The sequence below is a fragment of the Hyperolius riggenbachi genome, chromosome 2 (genome assembly GCF_040937935.1).
Source record: "Hyperolius riggenbachi isolate aHypRig1 chromosome 2, aHypRig1.pri, whole genome shotgun sequence".
Classification (NCBI taxonomy): Eukaryota; Metazoa; Chordata; class Amphibia; order Anura; family Hyperoliidae; genus Hyperolius; species Hyperolius riggenbachi.
Genome location: NC_090647.1, coordinates 429,825,751 through 429,839,478, shown reverse-complemented (window position 1 = coordinate 429,839,478; position 13,728 = coordinate 429,825,751). Strand labels below are relative to the sequence as shown.

At 43.6% G+C, this 13,728-nt stretch overlaps 1 protein-coding gene across 2 annotated transcripts in view; it reads left to right on the top strand.

Annotated features, from left to right (window-relative positions):
• CD99 (CD99 molecule (Xg blood group)) overlaps window positions 1–13,728 on the top strand; it is a 106,121-nt gene that overhangs the window by 79,068 nt on the left and 13,325 nt on the right. The window contains exons 10-13 of one of the 2 annotated variants that reach the window (XM_068269936.1): window positions 5,330–5,353; window positions 5,665–5,694; window positions 8,313–8,426; window positions 12,053–12,106. In XM_068269936.1, coding sequence (XP_068126037.1) covers window positions 5,330–5,353; window positions 5,665–5,694; window positions 8,313–8,426; window positions 12,053–12,106 — 222 coding nt within the window. The remainder of the gene's footprint in view (window positions 1–5,329; window positions 5,354–5,664; window positions 5,695–8,312; window positions 8,427–12,052; window positions 12,107–13,728) is intronic. The other variant, XM_068269937.1, reaches the window with a different exon arrangement.

Genomic DNA, 13,728 nt, shown 5'->3' with positions numbered 1-13,728 from the left:
GACGAGCGGGGAATCGAATGCGGCGCACACGCGGCGGGCACGCGCAAGAGGCCGCCGATCGCCACAACATCTCCCCGTGTAGACAGGGCTTAAAGGTAGTATGTACAGTATAGCAAAGGGGACAGGTTTAATTAGTGCAGTATATCTACGTCCCGAAGGACTTCATATTCATCTACCACCACTGCTAGCTCCCGCGGACGTTCTTGACGCTGCCCATTACTCCACAGATCAGTGAATGGGAACGCAGTTCCCAAACTAAGGGCTCGTGATCAATGGCCACCGGCAACAATGAGATGCTGTGGTCATTGATAAAGGAAAGTAATTATTGTGTCACTTCCTGTTCACGTACTGACAGTACGTACAGGAAGAAAAAGCGTGGGTACATCTTGTGGCCAAATAGTAAACTTACCTACATACATTTTTTTTTTAAAATAAAAATTACCTGCATCTCACATTAAAATTACCCCTAACCTCCCCCACTCTCAGATTGTGACCAAAATAAACCATTTGCATATTAAAAAAAAGACATTTAAAAAAAATACATAAATAGCTAACTTAGGGACTTAAAGGGATACTGTAGGGGGGTCGGGGGAAAATGAGTTGAAGTTACCCAGGGCTTCTAGTGGTCCCCCACAGACAACTCATTCTCCCCCGACCCCCCCCCCCCCTTTCAGTATCCCTTTAACTTTTTTTTTAATGTATGTCTTGAGGGCCCTTTTCCACTAGCAATCGCTAGCGTTCACGCTGAACGCTAGCGATTGCTGAATCGCAATTACCGGCGATTCCCCGACGTTCGCGGCCGCGATTTTGCTATGCTATGCACTGCATAGCAAAATCGCGGCAATTATCGCTCCGCCGAGCGTTCGCGTTCCCCGCAAAAACGAATCGCGGTAGTGGAAATGACCTACCACGATTCCCATGTTAAAAAGCAAACCGTAGCGATTGTAAAATCGCTAGCGGTTTGCGTTTTTGCGATTCAGCCAGCGCAAATGCGCTGGTGGAAAAGGGCCCTTAGGGTATATTATTGTTTTCTTTGCAAATAAGTGCTTGTAATAAGTGACGGAGGCAAAACTAAAAAAAAATAAACCTTTATTTCCAAATAAAATATTGTCACCATACATTGTGATAGGGGCATAATTTAAACTGTGTAATAACTGGGACATATGGGCAAATAAAATGTGTGGGTTTTAATTATAGTAGCATGTATTATTTTAAAACTATAATGCCTGAAAACTGAAAAATACTGAATTTTTTTCCATTTTTTTTTAATTATTCCAGTTAAATGCATTTAGAATAAAATTATTCTTAGCATAATGTACAACCCAAAGAAAGCCTAATTGGTGGCGAAAAAAAACAAGATATAGATCATTTAGTTGTGATAAAGTTATTGGCAAATGAAAGGGAAGAGCGCTGAAAAGTGAAAATTGCTCTGGTCCTTAAGGGGAAAAAACCCTCAGTGGTCAACTTGTTAAACCAAGGGGTACACCATACTTTGGGCCCATTTCACATTAGCGCTTTGAGCCAAACGGATACGGTGAGACGGATACGGTCTCCGCTTCACCAGATCCGGATGGCTCTGTGCACACTGCCAAATGGAAAGATCGATCGGATCAGTTTTCACTCAGTTTGCCGTTAAATATATACCTAATGCACTTTTGAAGCCGGTGGTAGAGGCTAGTCACATGACACGGAAGAAGACGGAAGCCTCTACCGCCAGCTTCAAAAGAGCATTAGGTATGTTTTTTTACCCTCCCTCACCCACCCTCCCGCCCGGCTGCTGCACCCTCCCTCACCCTCCTGCCGCTCATGTTTGCATCCCCACATCCCCCCATCCCCTGTGGAACGGTCAGTTTCTTCACTAGTGTGAAGAAATTTTCCATTGCCCCAATGCTGCAGCATTTTTTGTCCGGTTCCATTCCGCTGGGCAGAACGGTCCTGAAAATTAGGGCCTGCAGCATTTTTTAGGTTTTGGGAACGGAACTTACGGAACGTATCCGTACCAACGGACGCATGTGAATGGATCCATAGGTTACCATTGGATCCTTTCACATCCATTCCGTTTGTACAGTATACGTTCCGGTTACATTCCTCAAAAAAAAACGCTAATGTGAACCGGGCCTTAGTGGTACTTGATTGAACAAAAAAGAACCAGAAGATGCTTTTTTCAGCCAGTCAAGAAGGATCTGAACCACTAGAGAGTTGAGCTAAACAAAACACTGAAAAAATTATTCTTTTAAAGGACTTCCGAGGTCAAAAAGCGAAAAATAAAGGGAAAAACCTGTGTGCATTATTTCTCCACAGAGGACGCCATCCACGTCCTCTGTTTCATTCCGCCTGGTGTATTAGTCTTTTTCCAGCCCCTGGTCGGGTCCCCACCCCATTCCACTCGGTTTATTAGTCGTTTTCCAGCCCCTGCTTGGGTCCCCATTCCACTCGGTTTATTAGTCATTTTCCAGCCCCTGGTTGGGTCCCCACCCCATTCCACTCGGTTTATTAGTCTTTTTCCAGCCCCTGGTCGGGTCGGTTCATCTTTCCCTGCTTAATATGGCCGCCAAGTATGCAGCGGCTGCGCAATCCGCATAGTGTGGCTGCGCAGTCCGCATAGTGTGGCTGGGGGAGGCAATAAAGCTGCGCAGTCGCACTCACGTCTATATGGACTGCGCAGCTGCGGTATGCTTGGTGGCCATATTAAGCGGGGCGGGGAAAGATGAACCGACCATGGGGTGGGGTCGGGACCCGACCGGGGCCCGGAAAACAACTATTAAACCAAGCGGAATGAAATGGAGGACGCGGATGGAGTCCTCTGTGGAGAAAGAATGCACACAGATAATTTTTTTTTCTTTTTGACCTCGGAAGTACTTTAACCTGAGGTGAGAGGAATATGAAGGTCGACATATTTTTTTTCCTTTTAAACAATGCAAATTTCCCGGCAGTCCCACTGATCTATTTAGCTCCAGTAGTATCTAGATCACATGCCCGAAACTAATCCGAGTCAGACATCAGTTAGAGCAACTGATTTGCCTGCTTGCTCAGCATCTAAAGCTACGTACACACATACCACAATGATTGTTCGTTGTGAACGACGAACGATCTTTTAATTGACAAAAGAACGACCTAGCTTTTAAAGGTGCGTAACGATCTGATCGTTTGTTAACGAACGATCCGAAACAACATCACATACTGTTCCTGGAAGTTACATCATAGCAAGTTCCGCGCACTTAACGAACGGTTCAAAACGTACGTTACGTTGTAAAACTAAAGAGAATCTGTACTCTAAAATTCTTACAATAAAAAGCATACCATTCTCTTTAGTATGTTCTCCTGGGCCCCTCTGTGCTGTTTCTGCCACTCCCTGCTGCAATCCTGGCTTGTAATTAACAGTTTTAGGCAGTGTTTACAAACAAATGACATGGCTTCTAACCAGAGTATGATACGCTGAGAACAGCTTACTGTGTGACTCATGCAGAGCTTGAAGAGGGTGTGTAAAGCTTCTGCCAATGACAAGCAGTGCTGCACATTCCACACATTCCAGCCTCAGCCCGACAAAGCCGACAGATGAAAGGAGATAAGATTTATTACAGAGACTGTGCAACTACTAAAGGCTGCAGTAAGACAGACCACATTAGAACAGGCATTGGAACTTATAGGATAGAAGAAATAAGGCTCAAAATTTTGTTACAGAGTCTCTTTAAAATAAAAATGATGGTATAATCATGTAGTATACAACGCGTCACTGGGCACAATCATAGAACGAACGTTACATCACGAGGGGAAAATTTAATGTGCTGTGACTATAAAACGAAGTGTGCATGTCTTGCCTACTACGAACGACCGTTTCTTAACGATGTACTACTTTTGCTAACGATTGTCGTTTAAAAAAATCCACCAGGACAGATCCCTTGTTTTTAACGATCGTTTGACTTAATGAACATTGGCTGTTTTTTTTTAAATGATCGTCGTTTGAAACAATCGTTCCCCAATCATTTCAAACGACTATAGTCGCATGTGTGTACGCACCTTTAGGCTAAAAGCAAGAGGCAGAGGATCAGCAGGACAGCCAGCCAGTGTTTAACCACTTGCCGAACGCGCACTCATACCGCGTGTCGGCAAAGTGGCAGCTGCAGGACCAGCGACGCAGTTCTGCGTCGCCGGCTGCAGGCTAATTAATCAGGAAACAGCCGCTCGCGTGAGCGGCTGTTTCCTGTCATTTCACGGCGGGGGGCTCCGTGATTAGCTTGCAGGCCGCCGATCGCGGCTTGCAGGCTAAATGTAAACACAAGCGGAAATAATCCGCTTTTACATTTTTACAACGCTGCTACAGTAGCAGCGTTGTAGTAGATCAGCGATCCCCGGCCAATCAGCGGCCGGGGATCGCTGTCACATGACAGCGGGGAGCCTGTTAGAGGCTGCACAGAACAGATCCGTTCCTGTGCAGCCTCCGATCTCTCCGGGAAGGGAGGGAGAAGAGGGAGAGGGGGAATCCTGCGGTGGAGAGGGCTTTGAGGTGCCCCCGCCACCCACAGCATGCAGGAGCGATCAGACACCTCCAGCACATCATCCCCCTAGTGGGGAAAAAAGGGGGGGCGGTCTGGTCGCTCTGCCTGTCATTTGATCTGTGCTGGGGGCTGTAGAGCGCACCCAGCATAGATCTGAAAAAGCAGCGCTGGTCCTTAAGGGGGGTAAAGGCTAGGTCCTCAAGTGGTTAAAAGGAAATAAATATGTAATCTCTCACTTCATGTGTGCTGAAACAAAAACACTGGGCAGTTCAGGTTTGCCTATGTCTTTATGGCCAGCTTAAAGTAGAAAAAAATGAGAATAGTTGGCGATAGTATGTCACTATTGACTCTTTCTTTCACCACAGAGAATTACAGGACCCAGATTTATTTTTCCAATGGTTGTTTTTGAAATATGTCCAATAGTCCAGCTTTTACAATTATGTAAACTTAAAGGACAACCGAAGTGAGAGCAATAAGGAGACTGCCATATTTAATTTCTTTTAAACAATAATTTGCCTTGCAGCCCTGCTGATCTATTTGGCTGCACTAGTGTCTGAATCACAACAGAAACAAACATGCAGCTAATCTGCAATAATGTCAGAAACAGGTGAAATGCTGTATGCTTGTTTAGGGTCTGTGGCTAAAAGGATTAGCAGAGGATCAGCAGGATAGCCAGGCAACTGATATTACCTAATAGGAAAAAAAATATGGCAGCCACCATATCCTTCTCGCTACAGTTGTCCTTTAAGGTGGGAAGTAGGTGGGTTATGGGACGTAGTTGTTTGAATCCCACTCATTCTGCATCATTTATTTTTGCATGCAAATTCTGCTAGGCCGTGCCATGCAGCCATCATCTGGTATGTTGTATAATTTTATCTCATAACTTACTTTTTTTCATAGTTTTTTTCCCTTTATAAAATAAAATCTGTTTTAAAATAGTGAAAAGCAATATGAAGACCTAAACAAGAAACTGAATATTAACTTTCTCTGCTGATCTTTGCTATTGTAACACTTACTCCTTGCATGTTGGTCAGTCTGCACCAGTGTGTCACCCAGCATGCATGTCTCTCCTCTACCTCTCGCATCCGCTTCGCTGCATGCCAATAATATAAGGACCACAGCAGAAGATGAACATCGTGTAATCATTACCTATTCATGTTATTAACAGGTGGAAATGAAGGACAAGGTGAAGGACAAGGTATAGTTATAATGAAACATTTCTATAGTATTGGTGGGTGTATTAAAATCTGCCTCATATATGCTTGGTGTTACAATCAGGACTACTAGTACATGATTCAGTTGGGCAAAAGAATTCTCACCTGGCAATATGGAAAAAAAAATAGTTGTTACAAGTGCTTTTTTGTTGTTGTTGTTTTCTTGTTCTGTTACTCATTCTGGGATTTTTTCCTCCCGATTCAATTAGTGGTTAGCGGTCCTTGACATAAAAAATGAGGGCAGATAAGCAATAAACTTTGACATGCTCTATCCCAGATAATGAGACCCAATGCTGGGTACACACGTTGCGATTTCCCGCGCGATTTGCGGGATCAATTAGATTATTTCCAACATGTTCGATGGGGTTTCGATGGATACAGGCGTCGATTTTGCATACTTAATATGCAAAATCGACGGCTGTATCCATCGAAACCCCATCGAACATGCTGGAAATAATCGAATCGATCCAGCGAATCGCGCGGAAAAAACGCATCGTGTGTACCCAGCATTAGGCCACATACAGACATCAGACCATAGTCTTTGGAAAATGAAAGATCACAGACCAATCTTACCACCCTTCCTGTAGTATGAGAGCCATACTCTACACAGTCTTTTCTATGGAGCTGAACTCCACATCAGGAAAAAATCTTGGCAAGATGCTGCACACACAGATGCTGTACAGACACAAAAGATCTGTTCCTGCAAAAGATCTGTTCCTGCCAAAAATCCATTCCTGCAAATTGCAATGATAGTCTATGAGATCTGCAGATCATCATACACACATGATTTAACTGACATTCATCTGCAGATCTGAAAATCCATCCTGGTGGATCTGATCTGCAGATGAATGTCAGTTAAATCATGTGTGTATGATGATCTGCAGATCTCATAGACTATCATTGCAATTTGCAGGAATGGATTTTTGGCAGGAACAGATCTTTTGCAGGAACAGATCTTTTGTGTCTGTACAGCATCTGTGTGTGCAGCATCTTGCCAAGATTTTTTCCTGATGTGGAGTTCAGCTCCATAGAAAAGACTGTGTAGAGTATGGCTCTCATACTACAGGAAGGGTGGTAAGATTGGTCTGTGATCTTTCATTTTCCAAAGACTATGGTCTGATGTCTGTATGTGGCCTTAGTCTTACCTCAGAATGGTGCTTTTTGCACCAATTGTTAGAGGTCTGTTTAGTTTTCATTTAAAAAAAAAATCTTTTTAACCCTTAGACTGCTGCAGACAAAGGATTTTTCTGTTTCTGCCTCCATATGGAAGTCTAAAGGCGTTTAAGTACAAAACTACCTCTGCCTGCCAGAGACATCTACAGGCATTTTTGTTTCACCATATTTCTGTGCCACAGACAAAGGCCACAGACAAATCCACCTAGTAAAATGTTACTGCAAATCTATGCAGCTTGGACCAATCCAATGTTTTCACTGCTAGATTTGATTAGTCCATTTACAGTATTAATTATTAGTATGATTCTGTATTATAATAATTAGCATAATCCTCTATCATCTCAAATGTACTTGCAGCTCAGTGACATACTTACTGACTAATGTGGACTTGCTACATGTAGATTTAGGCAAGACATTCAATAAATTCAAACATAGCTGGCACTGGCAAGGGTCTGGTATTGCCACCAGTCTCCTTACTACCCTCTTGTTAAGCATGCTTTTAATGTCAAGAACAAGAGGCTAACGCCCCCCTCTACACCATGCAAGTCCGCGTACGAGCGATCGAATTCGATTGGATCGATTAAATCCGACATGTCCAACCGGGATTCGACCGGTAGTGTGGTCGCTTTTGCACAGTTAACGCAAAATCGACCACACTACTGAATTAATCCCGATTGGACATGTCGGATTTAATCGATCCAATCAAATTCGATCGATTGCACACAGAATTGCATGGTGTAGAGGGGGCTTAAAGGTCGCCATACACCATACAATTAAAATATCCAATTTTACACCAATTCAATAAATACGATTGGTTGTACCAAAAAATCTAAAGTTTTTTTTTTTTTTTTTCTTTCATTCATTCGATAAATTGATCAAATTTCCCCTTTTTATTTGACAAAAGAAGATCGGGAGTGCTGGATTTTTATGTTCAGTTTATATGAAAATTGAATGGTGTGTGGTAGATTGACAATTTCTTGATGTATAAACCCAAGCAATTGTTTCTGAGTTTTTAGTATTTTTTCTCATATGTGAGGAAACCTTGAACATAGGTATGTGGTGCATTGGTCAGATTTTTGAAATGTTACAATCAATCAGAAACATCGATTGCAATTCTTGAATTAAAAAGATATTTAAAGAAAACCTGTAACAGAAAAAGTGCCCCTGGGGGTACTTACCTTGGTAGGGGGAAGCCTCTGTATCCTATCGGCCTCCGCCCCACGGTGGTCTCGCTGGGCCCCTCCGAACGGCAGCCCAGCGCAGACGCAGTTGTGGCTTTCAGCTCGGGATCAGGTGGAAATAGCCGATCCCAGTCGGGTCCGCTCTATGGCGCAGGCGACTTCCACCTTTAGGGGATAGCCCATCATGGGGGAGCGCAGATGATTTGGACCACAGTTTTTTCTGACTATGTTTACTTTTATCTTTGCAGAGAAACAAAGCGTCATAGCTGGTGTTTTGAGTGCTTTGGGTGTGGCTGCTGTTGGGGCCGTTACAAGTTTTGTTGCCTATCAGAAGAAAAAGCTGTGCTTTAAAGGACAAGCAGGTATGTATCCAGCCAATAAACTTCATTTATTCAGTATACATTGTGAGGATATATGCTTTGGAGCGTTCTTCCATCCTCGTACACGCATAACTAAAGTGGTTTGAAACGTCCAACAAAGCTCAGAATACACTATGTTGGACAACAACTGTGGGCAAAAACGTTGCCAAACGACATGATAAGCGACCGATATCAGACATTTTGCCCAATCCATCAGATGGATCAACTCAGATGACTGTTGGGCAGATATCGTGTAGTCAGCCACGTGTGTACAATGTCATTTAAATGACTTTGACCTACTAAACGTAAACATGTCGTGCATAATGTCGTTTCCACTTGCACACGCAGTATTTAAATGAGTTGGTTGTTTTTGCTAAATCTGTGTGTGGAAACGACAAATCACTTCAACAATGTCGCTGGAAAAGTTATTTCCTCAGCATTGTTCCTGTGTTGTCCACCTTTTTGGACCTGCCTAAAAGATTACTTATGGACCATTACCTGATGAGTCTGGGTAATGCTAATAAGGCTTTAAAAGAGGAAAGATATCCTGGCATAATATAGAATAGAAGCATCTCCCATGGCCATACCTGCCCAGAGTAATCTCATGTGTATAAAATGCATGCTGAAAGCAGTCTCTGCATTGATCACACCCATCTCCTGTCAGAGGGAGTACGGAGAAATCAGGGCTGCAGCTGTCACATCACTCACCCAGATATGATTCCTGCTTTGCTTGCTTAGCAAACAGTCTTTATCTTCAGCAAATTCTAATAGCAATCAAGTCAATAAGTGGATATAAACAGTGTATAGAGGTGGACAGAATGCCTTCTTCATGTGCCAAAAGTACTCACAACCGCATGCAGCCTTTTTGTTTCTGTGTCCAATAAATGCCCGTTTCCACTATGGCAAATTTGCATGCATTAGTCACAAGCAAATTCTCATACACAATGTATTTCAATGTGTCTGTTTCCAATACAGGTAAAAATTGCTTGCTCCTTCAGGCGGAAAAAATCGGCTGCCTGTATAACAATTTTCCGCACAATTTACGTGTGTTTCTTTTAAACACATTTCCAGATGCATATGTCAAAAGTAATGAATGACGCCAGGGAAAAAAAAAAAGATGTACTTACCCATGCGAATTTGCATGAAAAAAATGCTCGCAAACGCACAAAAATTTGCATGCTTGTAATGGGAACGAACCCTAAGTTGCATTTTTCAGATGTGCATTTTTGCAAATAGTTTTCCAGAATACCTTGCAAATTTGTCTATTAAAGGGAAGACGAGAAGCGTCCCAGCTTCCATACTTGACTGGGGCTTCCTTAACTGCTCGTCCCTCACCGTCTCCCCCAAGGAGGACTTAGGGTTCTTTTACACTTAATCAGTTGGTACACATTGGTACATGTTTTTTTTTCTTTCTCTCCATAGCAGTACATTGTGAAAAAGCTTTCAGTTAAAACGCGTTTAGTGTAAACTGTGCCATAGGAAAACATGAGCATTACTTTGAAAATCAGTTAGCTTTCAGTTATAACTGAGAGAAACTGATTAAGTGTAAAAGGACCTTAAAGAGAAACTCCGACCAAGAATTGAACTTTATCCCAATCAGTAGCTGATACCCACTTTTACATGAGAAATAAAATGATTTTCACAAACAGACCATCAGGGGGCGCTGTATGACTGATTTTGTGCTGAAACCCCTCCCACAAGAGGCTCTGGTACTGTACGGTACTCTGGGCAAACTGCCACAATGTAACAATGTTCACAGACAGGAAATGGCTGTTTCTAGCTGTCTGTTAAAGCCAGAACAACTAGAAACAGGTACATAATCTTCCCACAGTAACAATGTCACCATGTAATACATGTCAGAATGTGAATCTGGGAGAGGAAAGATTTTACAATGAGCAAACACTGACTAAATCATGTATACATAATTATTGTAAAAATGAAGCACTTTTTTTATTACATTATTTTCACTGGAGTTCCTCTTTAAGGCTACTTGCACACTAAGATGTTGCGTTAGGTGCCACGTTAAGGTCGCATAACGTGCACCTAACGCGACGCCTGGTGCTCTTCTATGTGGACGTCAGAGTGAGCCGCGTTGTGCAGCTCACTCTGGCGTCCGTGATGCGTACTCTTGTGCGCATGCAGCATCATGTTGTCCCGCCGGCCAATCACCGCACAGAGCGGCCGCTCCAGGAAGTAAACACTGCACGTCACAACGTGCAGTGAATATTAATTAGCCATGTGCCTGGCCGCTCTCTGCTTCTCCCCAACATGACTGCGCATGTGCAGACAGTCTAACGCGGCTTAAGCCGCTCTAACGCCGTAGCATGCTGCACTTTCTTAAGAACGTGCAGCGTTACATGTAACGCAACGTGGGCTGTGTGAACAGCCCACTTGTGTTCCATTGCTGTGTGTTGGGGGAGCGTTACAGGCGCACTAATGTGCGCCTGTAACGTCTTCGTTTGTAAGCAGCCTTAGGAGAAAAAGTGATTGGGGTCAGGCCCAGTGTATCTACATGAAGAGGGTGGGACATGCAGTCTTTGGAAATGTGTGCAATGACTTTAAAGGGGCCCATACTGTGATCGAATCAGCTGTGAAATCGTCGCGCAAACGCTGACCGAACTATCACTTTCCGTCCGAAATCGATCGTTCCCGACAATTCCCGTTGTTCCATCCGTGCGGAAGATTTCCCTCGATCGCCGGCGGGTCGGGAATGCGTCGATAGCGGCGTTCGAATGCCCAATGACTGACGCTAGCGGCAATACATTACCTGATCCGACCGGCATGAGTCCGCTGTCTCTTCACCGCCGGGTTCCGGCTGGCTACTTCCTGTCCCGCCAGGAATTTTAAACAGTAGAGCGCCGGCCGGAGGATGTTTGCAGTAAAGGCAGCCATATGATCCCTCTGATCAGATTCAATCAGAGAGGGATCTATCTGTTGGTCGATCTGATGGCAAATCGACCAGTGTATGGCCACCTTAACTCTATTAACAGGGTGGTCTCCAGCCTGCATGAATGGCTGGAAGGCTACACAAAATGTAAAGACGTCTTTGGTAGTTCCTGCGCAGTGGGGATTGCTGATTTTAAAACAGAAACTGTGCTGCCTGTCTAGCCACCCCATAGCCTGGCTGTTGGGTGATCACATAGCTCCCAACTGTCCCTCTTTTGGAGGGACAGTCCCTCTTTGGGGACCCTGTTCCTTTGTCCTTCTTTCTTCCTCATGTGCCCCTATTTCAGGACTAATGTACAGATCTATGTAAATATATGTAATTTTCTCCTGAAAAATGTGCGTTACTTAACCCTAAAATTTATTCCCATCAATTACATTTATATATTTCTGATTTTCAAGTGTTATTATGAAGGAAAATGAACCAGGAGAGAAAGAACCAGTGGGGTTTGAATTTTAAAACATCTTTCTCCTATGACCTCTTTATGGCATGCATGAATAAGGGTGTGTTAGGGGTGTGGCTTAAGTGTCCCTCTTCTTATCTCAAAAAGTTGGGAGGTATGTGATCAGTATGTCTGTAATAACCCTTATTTCCCCAGCCCAACCGATTCTACCCAACATCACAAAGTAGTCTTCTGTCTGTATCTGCTTACTGGGAAACTAAAAGTGTGTCTGTTTCATTTTAGAAGATCCAGAAAATGTTAACATGGACAATCAAAAGGACCAGAATGACCCACAAGGTGAGTAGCATGGCTTTGCATAGTGATGTTCTACAGAGAGTTGTGATAATGACTTGTGTTATAAAGATACAATGCTTGATAAAAAATGTTTAGTGTCCCATCCTATTCTCTCAGGAGAATGTGCTAATGGCAAGACCTCTGCAATCACATATTTAAAGTGTTTGGGTAGTTTCCAATGCTTTACACACATATGGTTCCCACTAATTGCACAAGTTAAACAGCCCACAACCACAGGAATGCAAAAGTACATTCTTGCTGGCCCCTATGCTTGTTTCCAAAATGCCTTCAGCTTGGCCCAGTGGAAGTGACCTCAAATTGGCTGGATAGTGTACTGGTTAAGGGCTATGTCTCTGACACAGGAGACCAGTGTTCGAACCTTGGCCCTTCCTGTTCAGTAAGCCAGCACCTTATTCAGTGAGGAGACCTTGGGCAAGACTCTAACACTGCTACTGCCTATAGAGCACGCCCTAGTGGCTGCAGCTCTGGTGCTTTGAGTCCGACAGGAGATATATCTGTGTCTTGCCTTGTTGATTACCTCCCTCCACTTTGAGGGCTTCTCTTTCACTCCTAATACGATATTTCAAGGTAAAGGTGGGTGTACACACATATATTAACACACATTGTGGCAAACCTCCTCTGTCTACATTTACCATGTGAGAGATGAGGACATGAATTCTCTCACCAGCTTGGGATGTTTTTGTTTTTGTATCAGAATAATAGGAGAAGTCTGCAGTATTGATGATGCAGTAGATGACTACTACTGCAGGCTCTAATTAAACTGTCCAGCCTGTCCATATTACAAAATGCACAGCCTCATTTCTAGGTTTATCTAGAGTGCACTTTAACTGGCAGCTCGAGCAGAAAACTTGAATATTAAATATGAACTCCAGGTAGCATGCTTAACATACTGCTTATACAGTATAGGAGCATGCAGAAAGGGCGTTGTGGAATAAAAAAGGATGTCCGGTGAAGCCAAAACAACGCTATTCTCACACTGAACACTCCCTCTACCGATGCCTAACCTTAACAATCTACCCCCCTCAATAACCATAAACCACACTCACATGACTTTCCCTGTGACTCCGCCCAAGTTAGTTAAATTTAGTTAGTTACTTTACTTCACAATAAAGGCACGTATACACGGCAGATTTTTTTAAACTACGGGTCGTTCTGATGACAGTTTGCATATGAGTACAGGCTGTCGTCATGCTGATAAGGCTGGTTTTGACTGATCCGCCGATGTAAGCGCCTTTAGGGGAGACTCCCCTGCACCAAATTTGATATTTGTACTAAACTAATCAGCTTGTGAATGTTAATGATCGATACCTGTCAACTTAAACACTAAAGGCGCGTACACACGCCATACTTCCGCAAACGACGGGTCCGCCAGACCCTCCCGCTGGGCGGACGTTCTGCCAACAGTAGCACGTGTGTACGCGCTGTCGGCAGACTCAGCGGATCGTTCAGAAACAGCCTTATCAGACTGTCGGCAGAACGCCCGCCCATCGGGAGGTATTTTGCTATTGTTCAAACGGCTGATAAGACTGATAAGAAGTCGTCAATCCAATTGTTGGATTGACTTCTTATCAGTCTTATCAGCTTTTTGAACAATAGCAAAATAC